Source organism: Danio rerio, chromosome 13 (assembly GCF_052040795.2).
Source record: "Danio rerio strain M-AB ecotype USA chromosome 13, GRCz13ab, whole genome shotgun sequence".
NCBI classification, from domain to species: domain Eukaryota; kingdom Metazoa; phylum Chordata; class Actinopteri; order Cypriniformes; family Danionidae; genus Danio; species Danio rerio.
The window spans coordinates 992,501-1,012,500 of record NC_141033.1 but is presented as its reverse complement, the minus strand read 5'-3'; the positions used below and the strand labels follow the sequence as shown (position 1 = coordinate 1,012,500).

At 35.5% G+C, this 20,000-nt stretch overlaps 1 protein-coding gene across 2 annotated transcripts; it reads left to right on the top strand.

The window, feature by feature from the left end:
* Positions 1-3,173: 3,173 nt before the first annotated feature.
* plek (pleckstrin) lies at positions 3,174-18,484 on the top strand. Of its 2 annotated transcripts, XM_087277698.1 has the most exons (10): positions 3,174-3,268; positions 9,145-10,378; positions 10,669-10,860; positions 11,227-11,505; positions 11,847-11,938; positions 13,110-13,294; positions 14,285-14,389; positions 15,391-15,474; positions 15,592-15,664; positions 17,501-18,484. In XM_087277698.1, exons 5-10 carry the CDS (start codon positions 11,863-11,865, stop codon positions 17,638-17,640), a joined length of 663 nt encoding a protein of 220 aa, XP_087133824.1. In that variant the 5' UTR covers positions 3,174-3,268; positions 9,145-10,378; positions 10,669-10,860; positions 11,227-11,505; positions 11,847-11,862; the 3' UTR covers positions 17,641-18,484.
* Positions 18,485-20,000: the final 1,516 nt, after the last annotated feature.

Sequence of the window (20,000 nt, the reverse complement as noted above, 5' to 3'; positions counted from 1 at the left end):
GTAGAAAATAATTTTATTTAAATATATTAAATATTTCATATATATTTTTAGTAACATATTAGCAAACAGAATTTTTTTGGCCATTTTTTGTTCTTTTTCCTTCAGGCTAAGTCCCTTTATTTAATAACGGGTCGCCACAGCGGAATGAACCGACAACTTATCTAGCATAAATTTTACTCAGCAGATGCCTTTCCAGCTGCAACCCATCACTGGTAAACACCCATACACACTCATTCACACACTACAGCCAATTTAGTTATTCAATTCCCCTATAGCGCATGTGTTTGGTCTGTGGGGGAAACCGGAGCACATGAAGGAAACCCACGCCAACACAGGGAGAGCATGCAAACTCCACAAAGAAATGCCAACTGGCTCAGCCGGAGCTCGAATCAGTGACCTTCTTGGTGTGACGTGATCACTGCTAACCACTGAAATACCGCAATGCCACCATTCTTTGTATATTTTTTAAAAATATTACCAAACATATTATTTATCATCAGTTTTACGTCAGAAGAGCTCAATATAACAATATATTATAATATAAACTACTTTTGAACTGTCAAATATTTGTGCAAGGAGCACTTCACAGCCATGTAAACAGCAAGCACCTCAGGTTTTATTAATATTATTTTTATGCTGAATTTTTTTTTAAAATAATGTAAATTATTCATTGTTGTTCTCATAATAACTATTAAAGTCATGCAAAACCATCAGTCTAGCTGAAAACATTTTAATGTTTATTTATTTCCTTGAAACAAAGTGATTTTCACTTATTTCAATGTAAGTAAATAATATCGATCCACTTCATTAGCCTCCCTTCTGTGTTAGCCTTTAAAAGTAGTAAGTTAGTTCTGTTAAAATAAATTCAACTTTCAATTTTAAATAGACAAGATCAGGTATTGAGATACGAGCTGAGGATGAATTCACAACAACGTCTTCACTTCCTTTCGAAACCACATGTGAAAAAAAAACACCTTTCATTTCATTCATTCTGTGATGTTTTATCAGCTACATAAATAAAAATGACAAAGAATGTGGAGCACTAAAGCACGGTGTTCAAATATGCAAATAGGTTTAGTAATTTATTGTAATATACTGAATACGTTTTAAACCTGCCTGTTTCCTCTTTGGTGACCGCAGGGCTGCGATGTACCACCTTTTGTCGTAACACCCTTCCTTCAGCTTCCTGTGAGAGTACCAGTTCTCGTGGTTTGCTTCAAGTATTTTTCCACAGATTAAGAGTAAACAGAAACGATTTACATTTACATTTAGCCATTTAGCAGACGCTTTTATCCAAAGCGACTTACAAATGAGGACAAGGAAGCAATTTACACAACTATAAGAGCAACAATGAATAAGTGCTGTAGGCAAGTTTCAGGTCTATAGCTAGTGTGATATCCAGAGAGGCAATTGCAGATTAGGAAAGGAAGTGGAGACTAAATAGTTGAGTTTTTAGTGGTTTCTTGAAGACAGCGAGTGACTCTGCTGTTCTGATGCAGTTAGGGAGTTCATTCCACCAACTGGGCAGATTGAGTGCGAGAGTTCGGGAAAGTGATTTCTTCCCTCTTTGGGATGGAACCACGAGGCGACGTTCATTCACAGAACGCAAGTTTCTGGAGGGCACATACATCTGCAGAAGTGAAAGCAGATAAGAAGGAGCAAGGCCAGAAGTCACTTTGTAAGCAAACATCAAAGCTTTGAATTTGATGCGAGCAGCAACTGGCAGCCAGTGCAAACGGATGAGCAGCGGAGTGACATGTGCTCGTTTAGGTTCATTGAAGACCACTCGTGCTGCTGCGTTCTGGAGCAGCTGAAGAGGTTTGATAGAGTTAGCTGGAAGCCCGGCTAGTAGAGAGTTGCAGTAATCCAGTTTGGAGAGAACAAGAGCTTGAACAAGGAGTTGAGCTGCATGTTCAGATAAGAAGGGTCGGATCTTTCTGATGTTAGAGTGCGAATCTGCACGATCGAGCAGTTCTAGAGATGTGGTCAGAGAAGTTTAGTTTTTAGTTTAGCGCAGATCTCAAATATCGAACATGGGGGAAAAAATGCTAATTTATATTAAAGGCGACCTGTTTTTCCAAGATGTAAATAAAGTCTCTGGTGTCTCTAGAGTGTGTATGTTTCAGCTCAAAGTCGCACACAGATACTGTTCGCTATCTCTCTGAAACTGACCCTTTTAGGCTTTGATCTAATTGTGGCACTTTGGTGACTGTCGCTTTAAATTCAAATGAGACTGTGCTCTTTTCAGAAGAGGGCGGAGCTACAAATGCCAATGTGTCAGCATAGCCGCATATGTAAAAGAGCACCATCTGTGCTGTCAGTGCTGGGAAGGTCTGCATGTTGTGGTTGTCAGTGTGTGCTTGATGCTTCTGTCAGTCTATGTCGCTCCTGTCGCTGTTCATCGAAAACTCCACATCTATAATCCTCTTCAGAAATGTATACAGGAGTACGTTTTCAGTATGCAGCTGGTTTGTCAAAAACACTACACACTGTGAAAACTATCCATAAATGAGCAGTTTTCCATATTTTCTGATTCATGTTTTTATTTTTCCCCATTTATTTCTGCTTTTAAATTGCATTATGGGATATTAATAATGCTTCCAACAACTTTTACCTTAAAAAATGTGAAGAAGTGAACATTATTAATAGTGTGCAGTGCTGTATAGTCTGTGTTGGTGTTGTATATCACGCTACAGAAACAAACTGCAGCACATTTTCTGTCATTTTACACACTTATTTCTCCAGATATTATTTATTATCATGCATTATATTATTTCAAACTACTAAAAAGTCACTGTGTTAAACTGTAGAGTTGAAATGTCAACATCAAAAGTGTACAGAGATGAGCTCAACATCCCATTATGTAATTCACAACAGCCAACGAACTGAAAGCTCACAATACTGAGGTATATTTTACAGCGATGTGTTTACTATGAAGTTATTTTTTTGATGTAGGTGGAGCCAGACTTTCATCTGTTCAAAAATATGCCTGTAAAGAGTGTGTGCGAACATAACAGCGGGTGAACACAGGCGTGTATCATTGACTCATGTGGCGTGTGGGCTGAAAATACAGAGGAAACTGGCTGACCATGAACTTGCCTATCAGCCTGTGTGCAACTTCCCGTTTTAACGAGTGTGTGTCTATAAGTGTCATCAGAGACGCAGAATCCGCTGAAGCCTTCGAGTCCTGCAGGCTGTTTTAAACACACTTCAACAGTGTAGAGACATGGAGCCAACAACTATCAGAGAAGGATACTTGGTCAAAAAGGTGAGCATTTATAGGGTGTTATGTGAAAAGTACTATGGTATTTTAGAGTATTCTACTAGAGGATTTGTAGTAAGATTTCTGTTGTGTTTTTGAGCATTTTATTCACTCATAAAATTAAGTTTGTTCAAACTACTTATTTAAAATGAGCTGAAACACAATTATTTTTTGGCACAACCTGATTGTTTTATGTTCAATCTACTTACATTTGTAAAAACTAATAAGCTAACTTATTTTTTTTTGAAGTGATAAAAAATATGTAGTATTTTAGCCTAATTCACTACATAATGTACATTTTTCTGTTTATGTAACCCTACTAAACATACCATAGTAGATTGCAATTATATGAAGAAATACTATAGTATTTTAGTGTTTTGTACTATTGAAAATCTAATGATTTTTCTATGGTAAATACTGTAGTGTTTTTGTACCTTACTATAGTAAATATACAATAGCAAATTGCAATAATCTGAAAACAACAACAACAACAACAACAACAACATCTATATATGGTATTTAACTATAGAACATAGTAAATTTTCTGTGGTACACACTAGTATTTTTAACCTTACTATATCAAATATACCATATTAAATTGCAAGTATATGAAAAAATATTACAGTATTTTCTGAGTATTTTACTTCAAACATTGATAAATTTCTGTGGCAAATACTGTAGTATTTTAAACTTTAACATAGTAAATATACCACAGTAAATTACAATTATATGAAAAAAAATTACAATATTTTAGAGTATTTATCTATAGAATTTGTTGTAAGTTTTCTGTGGTTAATACTGTAATGTTTTTGAATCTTAGTATAGTAATTTACCATAGTAAATTTAAATTAAATGAAAAAATATTATAGTATTTTAGTGTAATTTACTAGAGAACATAGTACATTTTCTGTGGTAAATACTGTTGTGTTTTTGAACCGATTTATAGTAGTAAATTTCAATGATATAAAGGAAATACTATAGTATTTTAGAGTAATTTACTATATAATATAGTATATATTTTTGACGTAAATACTGCAGTGTTTTTGAAGCTTACTATAGTAAATGAAAATACAGTAAATTACAATGGTCTGAAAAAATGCTGCACTGTTTTAGAGTATTTTACTATGAATATAGCATTTTTTTGTGGTAGATACTGTAGTGTTTTTAAACATTACTATAGTGAACATACCATATTAACTTGCAATATAGGAAAAACATACTATAGTATTTTAGAGTATTTTTTTTAAATTTTACTACAGTCTCTGTGGTAAATACTGAAGTATTTTTTTAATATTGCTATTTTAAATATATCATAGAAAATTGCAGTGATATGAAAAAATATAGTATTTTACTAGAGACCGTAGTACATTTGTTTAAAATACTGTAGTGTTTTTGAATTTTACTATAGTAAAGATACTATAGCAAATTGCAATAATTTGGAAAAAAACCTATATAGGATATTTAACTATAGAACAAAGTAAATTTCTTGTGGTTAATACTATAAAGCTTTTAAAACTTAGTATAGTAATTTACCATAGTACATTTCAATTAAAATTAAAAACATATTACAGAATTTTAGTGTAATTTACTACCGAATGTAGTACATTTCCTGTAGTAAATACTGTAGCGTATCAAACCTTACTATAGTGAATGTACCATTGTAAATTACAATGATATGGAAAATACTATAGATACCTTGGTATTTTAGAGTGTTTTACTGTGGAACATAATACATTTTCTGTGGTAAATAGTGTTGAGTTTTTGAACCTTTTTATACTAGTAAAATTTATTAATATAAAAAAATAATATAATATTTTAGCGTAATTTATAATATACATTTTCTGTGGTAAATATTTTAGTGTTTTTGAACCTTACGATAGTAAACATACCATAGTAGATTGCAATGATATGAAGAAATACCGTAGTATTTTAGTGTATTTTACTATAAAAAAAATCTAATACATTTTCTGTGGTAAATACTGTAGTGTTTTTTCAATTTGACTATAGTACATATACTATAGTAAATTGCAATAATCTGAAAAAAGATCTGTTAGAGTATGTTACAATAGAACATAGTCAATTTTCTGTGGTAAATGCTGTTTTTGTGTTTTGTGTTGTGTTTTTGAACCTTATTATAGTAAATATACCATAGTTAACTACAGTCATATGGATAAAATACTATAGACACTTTCATATTTAGAGTCATTTACTATAGGACGTAATAGATTTTCATAAATGCTTCTACGGTCAATATAATACGGTAAATTGCATTAATATGAAAAAAAACTGTATTTTAGAGTATTTTACTATAAAACACAGTAAATATTATGTGTTAATATTGTAGTGCTTTTGAGCCTTAGTGTAGTAAATATACCATAGTAATTTTCAATGAAATGAAAAAATAATATAGTATTTTAGTGTAATTCCCTACATAAGATACTCATTTTTTTTTCCTGTGGTGATTACTGTAGTGAAGAAATGTTATAGTATTTTAGAGTATTTGACTGATTTTGTAATTTGAGTATTACTGTAGTGTTTTTGAACCTTAGTATAATAAATGAACCATAGTAAATTTTAAATATGTGAGAAAATAATACAGTACTTTAGTGTAATTTATTATATATTGTATATATTTTCTTTCCACAAAGTTGCTCTATTTTGGGAGCAGAAGTAGAAACGTCCGACTTCTGCTTTCATTTTTTCTTTCTTCCCTTCAAAAAAATCTATCTTTACTAAACATTTGGTCAACACAAGTTTCATTGTGACCCCATAAAAATCCCCAGCGGAATGAACCACCAACCTATCCAGCATTTGTTTTTCACAGTGGATGCCCTTCCAGCTGCAACCCAGTACTGCGAAACACCCATACACACACACACTCATACACTACAGCCAATTTAGTTAATCAATTCCCCTATAGCGCGTGTGTTTGGACTGTGGGGGAAACCGGAGGAAACCCATGCCAACACAGAGACAACATGCAAACTCCACACAGAAACCCCAACTGACCCAGACGAGGCTCGAACCATATATTTACTATAAATGGCTGTAGGATTTCTTCATGTGGGAACTGTCATAGCATTTCATCATATTTCCTATTTGTGCAGTGGCATCTGGAAACTAGTCTTGCTAAAATACAGAAGTGAAAAGGACAGACGGTGCATATCCGCACTTTACTGAACTGCATTTGTTATTGTACAGTTTATACTGAACTTACTGTGCAATGCAGAGTATGCTCATTTCTGCGATTGTTTCAGGACTTCCTATTCGCTTTCCTATGGGAGAAATGACTATAGGAACAATAAACGGCACAAAACTACATGCTCTACAAACAAGTGTGCTCATAACTAGACATATAAAGTCAAATAAAATAATAAGAACATATCAGTTTGTAATATCAAGCAGCATAACGAGCCATTTTGATGTCTAAAAATGAATGGAAGTCAATGAAATGGGAAGTCTTGAGCCAAAAGGATTGTATGTGAAGAATAAGTTCAATAGGGGTAACTAGATACACTGAAATGAAATGTTTAATCATGTTTTTAAAAGATCGTGGTGTTCAGTGTTTTACTGGAATTAATCATTGATGACTGGTCATCCAGTTTTTAGGAATCATTGCAGATTCGGGGTTGTGATGTGGTTGTGACAGGAACTAGTTCCTCTGGTTCCCACAACTGCTGCACTGTTCAGATGTAGTATTTCAGACATTAATTTCTACATAGAAAGCATGTTACAACAGCGTTTCATATCACTGCATACTTGTGAGAATGTCTAGATAATCTTCCATCGGCACTCACATTACTGTAATCAACCTCCTTATTATGAACTTATACTTCTCAAACAAATAGACGAATAAGTAAAACCATATCATATTTGACACGATTTTAACACTTTACTGTCAAATTTCTGAAATTAATTGATGTTAAAGATAAAATAAAGACTTCAAATGACAATTAATAGTAATTATTAAAATGACTAATCACAGCTATTACACGTGTGTTCACTAATTTTGTGTGTTTGTGTGTTCAATAGTGAGTATGTGTGTTCACTAGTGATTGTGTATGTTTTCACTAGTGTGTATGTTCACCAGTGTTTACTGTACTAGTGTTTACTGTTACTAGTGTTTGTGTGCATCTGTGTTCACTAGTAGGTATGGTCACTAGTGTGTTTGTGTGTTCACTAGTGGGTATGGTCACTAGTGTGTTTGTGTGTTCAATAGTGGGTATGGTCACTAGTGTGTTTGTGTGTTCACTAGTAGGTATGGTCACTAGTGTGTTTGTGTGTTCACTAGTGTATGTTCACCAGTGTGTTTGTGTGTTCACTAGTGAGTGTGTTCACTGGTATGTATGTATGTTCACTAGTGCTTACTGTATATGCTTACTAGTGGTTATGTATTTATGTTTGTGTGCATCTGTGTTCACTAGTGTATGTTCACCAGTGTGTTTGTGTGTTCACTAGTGGGTATGGTCACTAGTGGGTATGGTCACTAGTGTGTTTGTGTGTTCACTAGTGGGTATGGTCACTAGTGTGTTTGTGTGTTCACTAGTGGGTATGGTCACTAGTGTGTTTGTGTGTTCACTAGTGTATGTTCACCAGTGTGTTTGTGTGTTCACTAGTGAGTGTGTTCACTGGTATGTATGTATATTCACTATTGCTTACTGTATATGCTTACTAGTGGTTATGTATTTATGTTTGTGTGCATCTGTGTTCACTAGTGAGTATGCACTCACTAGTGTGAGTGTTCACTTTTTGTGTGTTTACTAATGTTCATGTGTGTTCACTAGTGTTTACTGTATATGTGTGTATGAGGGTTCAATGGTATGTGTTCACTTGTGTGTTCACTAGTGTTTTCTATATGTATGTGTTTGTTATTCACTGGTGTTTATCATGTATATGTGTTCACTAGTGAGTATGTCCTCACTACTGTGTATGTCGGTTCAATTTTCGTGTCAGAGTTTACTAGTGTTTTCTGTATGTATGTGTGTTACTTAGTGTTTGTGTGTCTATGTGTGTTCATTAGTGCTTACGTGTGTTCACTAGTGTGTATGTGTGTGTGTGTGTTCACTAGTGAGTATGTGTTAACAAGTGTGTGTGTGTGTGTGTGTTCTCTAGTGTTTTCAGTATGTACAGTGAGTGTTCACTATTGTTTATGTGTATTCACTAGTGTTTATAAATTTATTTGCGTTTACTAGTGTTTGTGTTCACTAGGGTTGACTGTATGTGTGTGTGTGTGTGTGTGTGTGCCTTCACTAGTGTTTATGTGTATGTGTTCACTAGTGAGTTTATGTGTTCACTTTTTGGGTGTGCTCACTAGTGTTTTCTGTATGTATGTGTGTGTTGGTTAGTATTTGTGTCTATGAGTTTTCACTAATGTTTAAGTGTGTTCACTAGTGTTTAATGTATATGTGTGTGTGTGTTCACTCGTAAGTATGTGTTCACTAGTGTGTGTGTGTACATACAGAAAACACTAGAGAAAACACAGTGTGTGTTCACTATTGTTTATGTGTATTCACTGGTGTTTATAAATCTATGTGCGTTCACTTGTGTGTATCTTATCTGTGTTCACTAGTGTTTATGTGTTTGTGTTCACTAGTTGTATGTGTGTTTGTGTATGCATGTTCACTGGTGAGTGTGTGTTCACTAGTGTTTAATAAGTCAATGTGTGTTCATTTGTGTGTACTGCATGTTTGTGTGTACACTAGGTATTACTGTGTGTATGTGCTTGCTAGTGTTTATGTGTGTATGCGTGTTCACTAGTGAGTATGTGTGCCCAGATGTTTTTATTAATGTATGCGTGTTCACTAGTGTGTATCTGTGTGTTCACTAGTGTTTACTGTGGTGATGTTAGTAAGCAGTGCACTAAAGTGTTCATGTTTTTTCAGGGCACTGTGCTGAATTCATGGAAAGCGGTGTGGGTTGTGTTAAAAGACGATGCTATTGAGTTCTTTAAGAAGAAGACGGACAGAAACGCAAAGGGGATGATCCCTCTGAAGGGGGCGACACTCACCAGCCCCTGCCAGGACTTCAGCAAGAGAGCGGTAATCATATTATACTGTACACTACTGTTTTTAAACACTGCTTTATGATGCTTCAAAACTTTCACAACTCTTTAGTTTTGTTTAAGTGTATTGAAATGGCAAGGTTATGTGATTTTACACTAAACAAAATGACTTTAGCTGCTTGTTTAAACTACTTATTATAATATATGACCCATATTCACTGTGAAATGGATAAAAATATTCATTTTCACAATGGGGTGAACTCATTTTTGCGGAGCACTGTATGTAATTTTGACTCATGCAATGTATTTTTGGCTATTACAACATTTTGATGCTATTTTCTCTTAAACTCATCATTCTGACGTCTTTAACACCCACTGCTCTGGTCAGATGCTTTCAGTTTTTAGACAAACAGGGAAGTTCTGAGTTCTGACACCTACACACTAAAAATGCTGGGTTGTTGTAACCTGATGTTGAGTCAAATATGGACAAACCCAACATTGGTTTAATTATTTCTTCATCCCAACTGTTGGGGTGCATTTCCAAAAAACATCATAAGCCAAATAAGGTCGCAAGTTCCACCATTACAAACATAGTTCATTGATTTGCCGTTTCCCAAATCCATCGTTCCAACAAACATTCACAAACTGCGTCGCAAACTTGTATGCTTGCGACTACACCTCTAGAGCTGTAGTTAGAAACAGTTCCTGGCTGTGGTCGATCAGTTATTCCTCCTATGCCCTATTCATGCTTTGTTCATGTTAGTAAATACATTAACATTACCTATAATGCACCATTGTTTTACAGTGTTACCCATTTATATTGTACCCTAAATGTGTGCAGCCTTTATGAAAATATAAAAATAGAAAACTTTGGGGTCATTTTGGATAAAGTCTTCAATAAAACATTGATTAGGGCTGTCTTTCTGCTGTGAAAATGGTCCCTGGGTCATTTTGTGATCTGCAAGTCGGAGTTAATGTTTTTTTTTCTAACTTTGGGGTCAATTTAGATAAAGTCACCAAACTTTCAAGATAAAGCAACTAACAAAAACATTGTTTAGGTATTTTCTGCTGTAAAAAATGGTGCCTGTGTAACTTTTAATCTGTAAGTCAACAGGGTTAATAGACTTTTTCCAACTTTTGGGTCATTTAAAAAAAATCTAAAAACTTTTAAGTTGAAAATAAACAAACATTGTTTAGTTTTTTTAGTATGTTTTTTTTGTTTACCTCCTGTTTAAATGATGTCTGGGTCATTTTTGATCTGCAAGTCAGAGATAATGTTTTTTTTCCTAACTTTGGTGTGAATTTATATGAAGTCATTAAACTTTCAAGAAAACAAACATTGTTTAGGTATTTTCTGCTGTTTAAATGGTGCCTTGGTCATTTTTTTTTATCGGTAAATCTACAGAGTTAACATGTTTTTCTAACTTTGGGGTCATTTTTAGAAAAAAGTAACCGAACTTTCAAGATGAAAAAACTTGATTAGTTTTTTTTCCTGCTGTTAAAATAGTGCCTGGGTTATTTTGGATCAGTAAGTCAACAGCAGGGCTAACAGTTTTTATTCTAACTTTTGATCATATTAAAGTCACTAAAGTTTCAAGCAATAAAAACATTTAGTTTATTTTCTTCTGCTGCTAAAAACATGCCTGGGTCATTTTTGATCTGTAAGTCAACAGGGTTAATAGATTTTTTTCCAACTTTGGGGTCATTTTAGAAATAGTCTCCAAGCTTTCAAGTTAAAAAACATTGTTTTTTTTTTTTATACATTTTTTTTAACCTCCTGTTAAAATGGTGCCTGGGTCATTTTGATCTAAAAGTCAATGGATGGGTTAAATCCTTTTTTTTCAAACTTTGGGTTATTTTAGAAAAAGTCACCGAACTTTTAAGATTAAAAAAACAATATTTAGGAATTTTCTGCTGTTAAAATGGTTCCTGGGTCGTTTTTGATAAAGTCCCCAAACTTCAGGGTAAAAATCATTGTTTAATTTTTTTTAGGCTGTAAAAATTGAGCCTGGGTCATTTTTGACCCTTTGAAGAGTTAATAAAGTTTGTTTTTTCGTCAGCTGGTTTTCAAGGTGTCTACAGCCAAGAACCAGGATCATTACTTCCAAGCGACGCACCTGGAGGAGCGCGAGCACTGGGTGAAAGACATCCGCAGGGCCATCACCTGCTTACAGGGAGGAAAAAAGTTTGCCAGAAAGTCAACACGACGATCCATTCGGCTACCAGACAGTGTTAACCTGAGGTATCAGATTGTAAAATCAGCTATAAAAACCAAAACTTAGACTTTTTTCTAATCTAGTTTAATTGGAAAGAAATAACCATATATTCTAAATCAACCCAGAGTGTACACTGTAAAAAATAATATGACAAAAAGTCATGACAACAAATGCTTTCGTTACGTTTAAAATTAGATTTAAATGACAGTCATTTTAACCCAACAGTTGGGTTTGTCTATATTTGACCCAAAGTTGGGCTGTTTGTCAACAGTGTATACTGACTCAAAAAAGTGGATGTTTTCTGTTTGCAAATATAATTCCAAACCGAATGATTAAACTATTGATCTTTTTTTGTGTCTGTCTTCAGTGAACTGTACGTGTGCATGAAGGATCCAGACAGAGGAGTTAAAGAGCTGAAGCTGGAGAAGGACAAAAGACTATTCAACCACTGTTTCACAGGTGAAATCTTCACTCCATAAGGCTGAAATATCCTGCTGGAAACTATAGAAACCGTATTGTAACTATAGAAAGTGTATTGTAAAGAGTATAAAGTTAGTTTCATTAGTTTTACAATAAACTAAGCAAATTTGAGACATAAGGCCATCAGCTGTGTTTTGATGGACATATTCTCATATTCTATTTGAATTTATTAGTTGAACATGTCAGAAATAAAAAAAAAATCTAAATATTCAGACGTTTAAACAATGCTAAACAAACACAGGTTTATTGGGAATATGTTCCCAGGACTACATATTTGAGAAACGCGAAATACGTACCCAATATACCACCATATGGATGACTTTTCCAATGCGGTCAGCTTGCTCAGTAGCTCACCTTGTATGGCGTTGGCCTGAGTGGAGCAGACAAGGATTAGAGTCTGGTGAAACAAAGCAGTGTAAAATCATGGTAAAAGCACGCAGCCATGATGGCTTTTCTAGTTTGCTTTTGAAAACACTATGGGTTGGGTTTAGGGAAGGGGATGTGTGGGTTAGTAGATAGCTGATTTTCGTATGACATTCTGACCTACTTTTTTTTTTTCACGGACACGCACAAGAAGAATGTTGACATTTGCAAAAATATACACAGTGCCCTCTAGTGGATACATGAGAAATGCCAGACATGATGAGCAAACGTGCCTCAGTAATGTTTTTGAGATTGTCAAATCACACGGCACCCTCTAGTGGATAAATGAGTAATGCCACATGTAATGACCAAATGTGCCCCAGTAATATAGTCCTGATTGTCAAGAATCTACACGGTGGCCTCTAGTGAATTTACAAAAGATCTCACATGCATGAGAACACATCCCCTGGTAACATATTTGAGATTCACAGAAATATTCACAGGGACCTCTAGTGAATTTAGAAGAAATGGCACATATGACGACCAAACATATGATGACAAAACATGTCCCAGTAATGTTTTTTCTAGTGGATTTGTCAAACAAAAACAGCAAGCAGATGTAGCCGCAAATATTTCTCAGTTCTCAAATACATAGCCCTGGGCACACATCTCTCCAATGAGCCTGGATTGTAAACAGATGTTCAACTAAAACTTTACCTCAGCTCAGTGAAGGTCAGTCAGTATAAATAGCATGTCTGCTGGGTTTATCTATGAATGTGTTGATCAGGGAGCACCGTCATCGACTGGCTGATCTCTGAGGAAAAGTCCAGAAACCGAACCGAAGCCGTGATGTTAGCCAGCGGACTCCTAAATGAGGGATTCCTGCAGCCGGCAGGAGACACGTCCAAAGACGGTGCAGAAAAAGGAGCCGAGAGCGTTTTCTTGGACCAGACTGAGGCCTTTTATTACTTTGTGAGTTCACAATTAATTTCAAGCTCTGATAATTCTTGGATCAATTCTAAAGCCTTTTACATGTTTCTAGCATGAGTTAAAGCATTGCTAAAACGTGTTGAATGTGCCATAGAGCGCATTGATACAGTAAGTTTAATTTTATTCTCTGACATCTAGAGAGTATGAATGTGGCAGTGCCAAAAGTCTACAGAAATGGTGTACAGGTCCATGCATTGCTTTATGAATTGGCCCTAATATGAGATGGTTGGTTTTGACCATATTTGGAAGGGTCATGAATATTAATGGATATTAATAAAGCCAGTTCATGGACGTGCATTATTTTGAGTTTAATAATGTTTATTAGCATTCCTTCACTCCAGAAAAATGTCAGTAGAGGCCTTGAAAACAAATGATTTTTTCCATGTAGCACTGGTGCTCCCAATTAAACAATTTAGGAGCTCCAGCCAAAATTAAGGCGCATCCACCAAAAATGATGAGCACCGCTATTACAATTTATTTATTAACCAATATATTGCATTTGAAATTAACAGTAATAATAAACGAAAAAAAAAAACAATCTGTATGAGCTCACCGGCTTTGCACGCACTGCTTAATATAAATGAGATGAAGTGAGCTGACGATATTACTTACTAAGATTTGATAATAAGTGATGATAATAATAAAACCTGTGCTCTGTTGTCACAGCAAGAAGTGTCTGATATTAAACAGATGATACTGGTATATACAGTCACTTATTATTTGCATACGTCATGTTAATAGCAATACCTTTTTCATGCTTTGCATTATTAGTTTAATCTTACTAGTGAAAACTGTACCTTAAAAAAAGTTTGACCTAATCATTATCTAACTAAACGTTTGACTGTATTTTTCACATTGAGTTTTCTAAATGCTTTAAAAACTCCTGGATATTCAGTGTACAGTATACACAGGTGAAGCTTGGGTTTGACAGAATGAAGCCTCTGATCAGGAGCTGAATGTCTGTGTGTGCAGGCGGACAGTGGTTTCTTCTGTGAGGGTTACTCCAGTGATGAAGACGTGATTATGAAGGAGGAGTTCAGAGGTGCGATAGTCAAACAGGGCTGCTTGCTGAAACAGGTGAGAATACCTTCATCTGAATGACATTCAACATCAATGCAAAAACATCAAGACTGTAAACAAATGCTTCTCGAACTCAGGGTTTTTGTCTTGTTATTAGTCCAAATATCTACAAACTATTAAATCAAGAAGCATTTTCTAGACAAGCAAAATTATAGTCTTGTTTTCAGAAATGATGAGTCAAAATGAGGTGAGCAAAATAATCTGACAATGGGGGAAGAAAAATAATCTTGTTTCCTACCCCATATGCAGATTATTTAGCTCAATTTAATGAAAAACTCACCTAATTTTAACTTATTTAAAAAAAAAATAAGACAACATATTTTGCTTGTCTAGAAAATGCTTCTTGATTTAATAATTTTTACTGTCTTAAGTCTAATTCACACTACATGACTTTAAACATTGGCAATTGTTCAGACTACATGGCTTGATGTTGTGTCCATCACTGTGGTGTTCACACTATGTGACATTAAGTAAATGATCTACACCAGGGCGCCACACACTACATAATCTGACAACGTTGTCGCAGCCATTGAAATGTGGAGGGCGGAACCATCAGAACGAGCTGAACGCTATTGGCTGATGTGTGATGACATCACTGACAGTTTGAAATCTCTCCGGAAGCATTGAAGGCAGCGTTTGAAAGCATCGTCAATCAGCGGATCTGTCAATCGCTCATATATCAGCACGGCTCAGCTTTAATTTGCTTTCGTGTACATAAATGCAGGGTGAAGCCAGCGCATCGATGACCATTCTGGTCAATCACAGACATTTCTGTTGAGCTCCTGAACACAACGACCAATGAGCTCATGACCTGCTCTCTGATTGGCTGCCGCTCGTCAGTTCATCTGACTCCATGTGGCGTTGAGTCAGCCGACTGCTCTGGAATATTTAGCATGCAGGATATTAGATTTTAATCCTGATGAATGTCAAACTATGTTTGCTTCTAAAAACACGCCATGTCACACAATTGTTTTCAATTCCTCTCTTTTTTCACGCAGGGTCATCGGAGAAAAAACTGGAAAGTCCGAAAGTTTATCCTGAGAGATGATCCTGCTTATATCCACTACTATGATCCCAGCAAGGTGAGCATGCTCCTCAACTCTAAAGAGAGACTTTCTTGTAATCATGCAGTATTAAATAAAACTTTGATGTTGTGTGTGTGTGTGTGTATATATATATGTGTGTGTGTGTGTTTTAAGGGTGAAGATGATCCTCTGGGCTCCATTCATCTGCGTGGATCAGTTGTGACTGCGGTGGAGTTTGTGCCTGATGGTACGCTGACCAATCAAACAACAGACGTTACCATACCAATGCTTTATAAGTCTTCCACACTAAATAGGCTTAAATTCAATAATTCAATATATTGAGATGATGAGCATGCACACTATTGATATATTGGGGGAATATACAGGGTGGGCCATTTATATGGATGCACCCTAATAAAATGGGAATGGTTGGTGATATTAATGTCCTGTTTGTGGCACATTAGTATATGTGAGGGGGCAAACTTTTCAAGATGGGTGGTGACCATGGGGGCCCTTTTGAAGTCGGCCATCTTGGATCTAACTTTTGTTTTTTTCAATAGGAAGAGGGTCATGTGACACCTCAAACTTATTGGGAATTTCACAAGAAAACCAACGGTGTGCTTGGTTTTAACGTAGCGTTATTCTTTCATGAGTTATTTACAAGTTTCCGACCATTTATAAAGTGTGTTCAGTGTGCTGCCCATTGTGTTGTACTGTCAATGCAACCCTCTTCTCCCACTCTTCACACACTGATAGCAACACCGCAGGAGAAATGCCAGCACAGGCTTCCAGCGTCCGTAGTTTCAGGTGCTGCACATCTTGTATCTTCACATCATAGACAATTGCCTTCAGATGACCCTAAAGAAAAAAGTCTAAGGGGGTCAGATTGGGAGACCTTGGGGGCCATTCAACTTTCCCAAGACGACCAATCCACTTTTCAGGAAACCGTTCATCTAGGAATGCTCGGACCTGACACCCATAATGTGGTGCTGCACCATCTTGCTGGGAAAACTCAGGGAGCGTGCCAGCGTCAGTGCATAAAGAGGGAAACACATCATCATGTAGGAGTTTCAAATATGCAGTGGGCTTGAGGTTAATTAAGAATCGCCCCACTATCTGTGTTGTCTGTGGTGTGAAGATACAAGATGTGCAGCCCCTGAAACTATGGATGCTGGAGTCCTGTGCTGGGAAATAAAAGTTGGATCCAAGATGGCCGACTTCAAAAGGGCCACCATGGTCACCACCCATCTTGAAAAGTTTGCCCCCTCACATATACTAATGTGCCACAAACAGGATGTTAATATTACCAACCATTCCCAGTTTATCAAGGTGTCTCCATGGCCCACCCAGTAGATATTCTAATACAGTGAATAATTATTAATTATGGAACATATTTGTAATAGAGTTTTTGTCTTGTTTCTAGTCCAAATATTTAAAATCCTTAATTTAAGATGCCCAAAATATTGTCTTGTTTTCAGTATTAAACAAGCTAAATAATCTGCCAATGGGGGAAGAGAAATAATCAAGTTTTCACTTTGAAATCAGATTATTTTGCTTGTTTTAAGGAAAAACTTACTTAGTTTTGACTCATTATTTCTGAAAACAAAACTATATTTCTGCATGTCTAGAAAATGCTTCCTGATTTAATAAATTTTTAGATATTTGGTCTAGAAATTAGACAAAAGCTCCCAAGATTCTTTTGAACTCTTAAGATTTTTTTGGCATGCAGAATTGTGGTAACACTTTACAATGAGGTTCATAAGTTAATACATTTACTAACATGAACAACACATGTACAGCATTTATTAATCATAATTGAACATTTACTAATGCATTATTAACATTCAAGTCCATGCTTGTTAACATTAGTTAATGCACCATGAGTTAAATAACAACGAACAACTGTATTTTCATTATAACTAACATGAATAAATACTGTAGTAAATGTATTGTTCATTGTCTGTTCATGTTAGTAAATGCATTACCATTAACCAATGAACCTTATTGTAAAGTGTGACCAGAATTGTAATGCATTAATTTTTCTTTACTGTGTATTTAATGCAAACGTCTCGCTTCTGTGTAGCCAAGAGGCACGAAGTTGATGGGAATCTGTTCGAGATCATCACTTCAGACGAGATACACTACTACCTGCAGGCGGCCACAGCTGACGAGCGCAAGGACTGGATCAGAGCCGTCCAAAGTGTGGCCAAATCCGGAAAATAAACACAAATTAGTCATTACAGACATGCTTTAGATTGTCTAAATATAAGTCTACTGTTTAATTTTACCAGAAATAATAATTTAACTGTTTAACCTTTACATTTGCACAGAAATATCTTTCTTACTTTAGAGTTTTTGTCTTGTTTCCAGTCAAAATGTCTAACAATTCTTGAATGAAGAAGCATTTCTAGACAAGCAATACAATATTGTCTTGTTTTCAGAAATAATGAGACAAAATGAAGTGAGTTTTTCCTTAAAACAAGCAAAATAATAAATCAATAAATCAATAAAATAATCGTATATCAAAATTAAAAACAAGAATTATTTCCCTTCCCCTATTGGCAGATTTTTTTGCTTGTTTTAAGGAAAAGCTCACGTAATTTTGACTCATTATTTCTGAAAACGGCACAATATTGTTTGCTCATCTAGAAAATTCTTCTAGAAACGAACAAAACACCAAGCTAAAAGCATTTCTTTGCAGTTTAACAACCACATGACATGTTTCGTCAACAAAAAAATAACATTGCAGTAAGCGGATGTGGGCAAATGTGCCGTTTCACCAGAGATTGATAATGAAGGCAGAACTGCTCATCACTATCAGCACTGCAAACTGTGTAAAGGAAATCTTCAGTGTCCAGCATTCTCCTGCTTTTGTGTTTTGTTATTTCATTTTTATTTATAGCTGTAGCACTTCCTGGATTTTTTTCTTGGAGGTGGTCAATTTATAATTGTTGTAACAGTCTGGTGGTGTAATAATAACAATAAATAAATAAATAAATAAATAAATAAATAAATAAATGAATAAATAAATAAATAAATAAATAAATAAATACATGAATAAATCACACTCTATCCTCACAATACAGAACATTTTCCTTGCACATTTCCTACTCCAGATCTACCCGAGCTTAAACTCCCCTCCTCCCCCTTCAAATGTGAGGGAGCCCCGGGCTCGAGGATCTTATGAGCTCAGGGTTTTCTCTCGGGACAGCATGCTAAACAAGCTTTAAAATCCACCATGAGCTGAGTGTGAACTCTTGAAAGCCTATACGCGATGGCATCACTGATGTTTTATGTAAACATAACCTTTTTAGTTTTGATAGTTTTATTAAAATTTAATTATCTTAAATTGAGTAGCACGTTGTCACCTCACAGCAAGAAGGTTGCTGGTTCGAGCCTCGGCTGGGTCAGTTGGTGTTTCTGTGTGGAGTTTGCATGTTCTCCCCGTGTTGGCGTGGCGTGCTCGGGTTTCCCCCACAGTCCAAACACATGCGCTTTAGGGGAATTGAATAGGCTAAATTGTCCGTAGTGTATGTGTCTGAATAAGTGTGTATGGATGATTCCCAGTGATGGGTTGCAGCTGGAAGGGCATCCGCTGTGTAAAACATATGCTGGCTAGGACCTCTTTTGGTCAGTTTTTTTTCTGTTAAAGGAACCAAATTGTGGAAGGATTTACCTGTTAGCCTAAAATTAGAAAGTAGTGTGAATATATTTCAGTAGTGTACCTCAAAGTGGTTAAAACAAAACAGCAGTGTTTAACAAATGGTCTACTATTAGCTTGTTTGATCATGCCGCCTTTGCTTTTGCCTTCAGTAATTTTATGTAAAGAATTATAATGTTGTGTATGTGTACTTTTTTTTATTTTGTTTTGTCGAGCCTCCAGTGGACAGGTGATGAGAATTAGCAAGTCTGCTAAAACACTTAAACATGTATTTGGTTGTGCAGTGTAATCAAATCAAATCCCTTTTATTGTCACATCATCAGCAGCACGTGTGCTATGATGAGGGAGAAGCTTAGGTGCTGGCTCCAGACACTTCAAAATACAGACAGTGCAAAATACAGACAATGCAAATACAACGATAACAGCATACTCGTAAAAAACAGGACAATGTAAAATTGACAGCGATGTGTACAATGAATAGGTGTCCACATAGTTGTAGGCAGTATTGTGATGTCCATGACAAAAACAAAATAAACAAACAAACAAATAAATAAATAAATAAATAAATAAATAAATAAATAAATAAAAATGTCATAAGTTGAATGAGTTTGTCCTCAAAAGCAATAATCTGACAAATGGGGTAAGTAAAATCATCCAGCCTGATCTCAGGAGGAAACCTAAGTATTTTACGTTTTGTCAGTTTAGCGGCGAATTCATACAAATTCGTACGAGTTCGGTCGTACGAAAATGTACGATTTTAAAAAGGAGGCGTGGCACCTAACTCCACCCCTAAACCCAACCGTCATTGGGGGATGAGCAAATCGTACTAAATTTTACGAATTAGATCGTACGAATTCATGCGAATTAGCCACTAAATCAAAGTTACGAATTACCGTGAGATTGCGTTTAATAATTATGTTTT

Excerpts from the sequence above, each read along its gene's own strand:
- plek (XM_087277698.1), top strand. The coding sequence starts at position 11,863 with ATGAAGGATCCAGACAGAGGAGTTAAAGAGCTGAAGCTGGAGAAGGAC. Across the intron at positions 11,939-13,109 it reads ATTCAACCACTGTTTCACAG|GGAGCACCGTCATCGACTGG; the intron begins GTGAAATCTTCA and ends TGTGTTGATCAG. Across the intron at positions 14,390-15,390 it reads AGGGCTGCTTGCTGAAACAG|GGTCATCGGAGAAAAAACTG; the intron begins GTGAGAATACCT and ends TTTTTCACGCAG.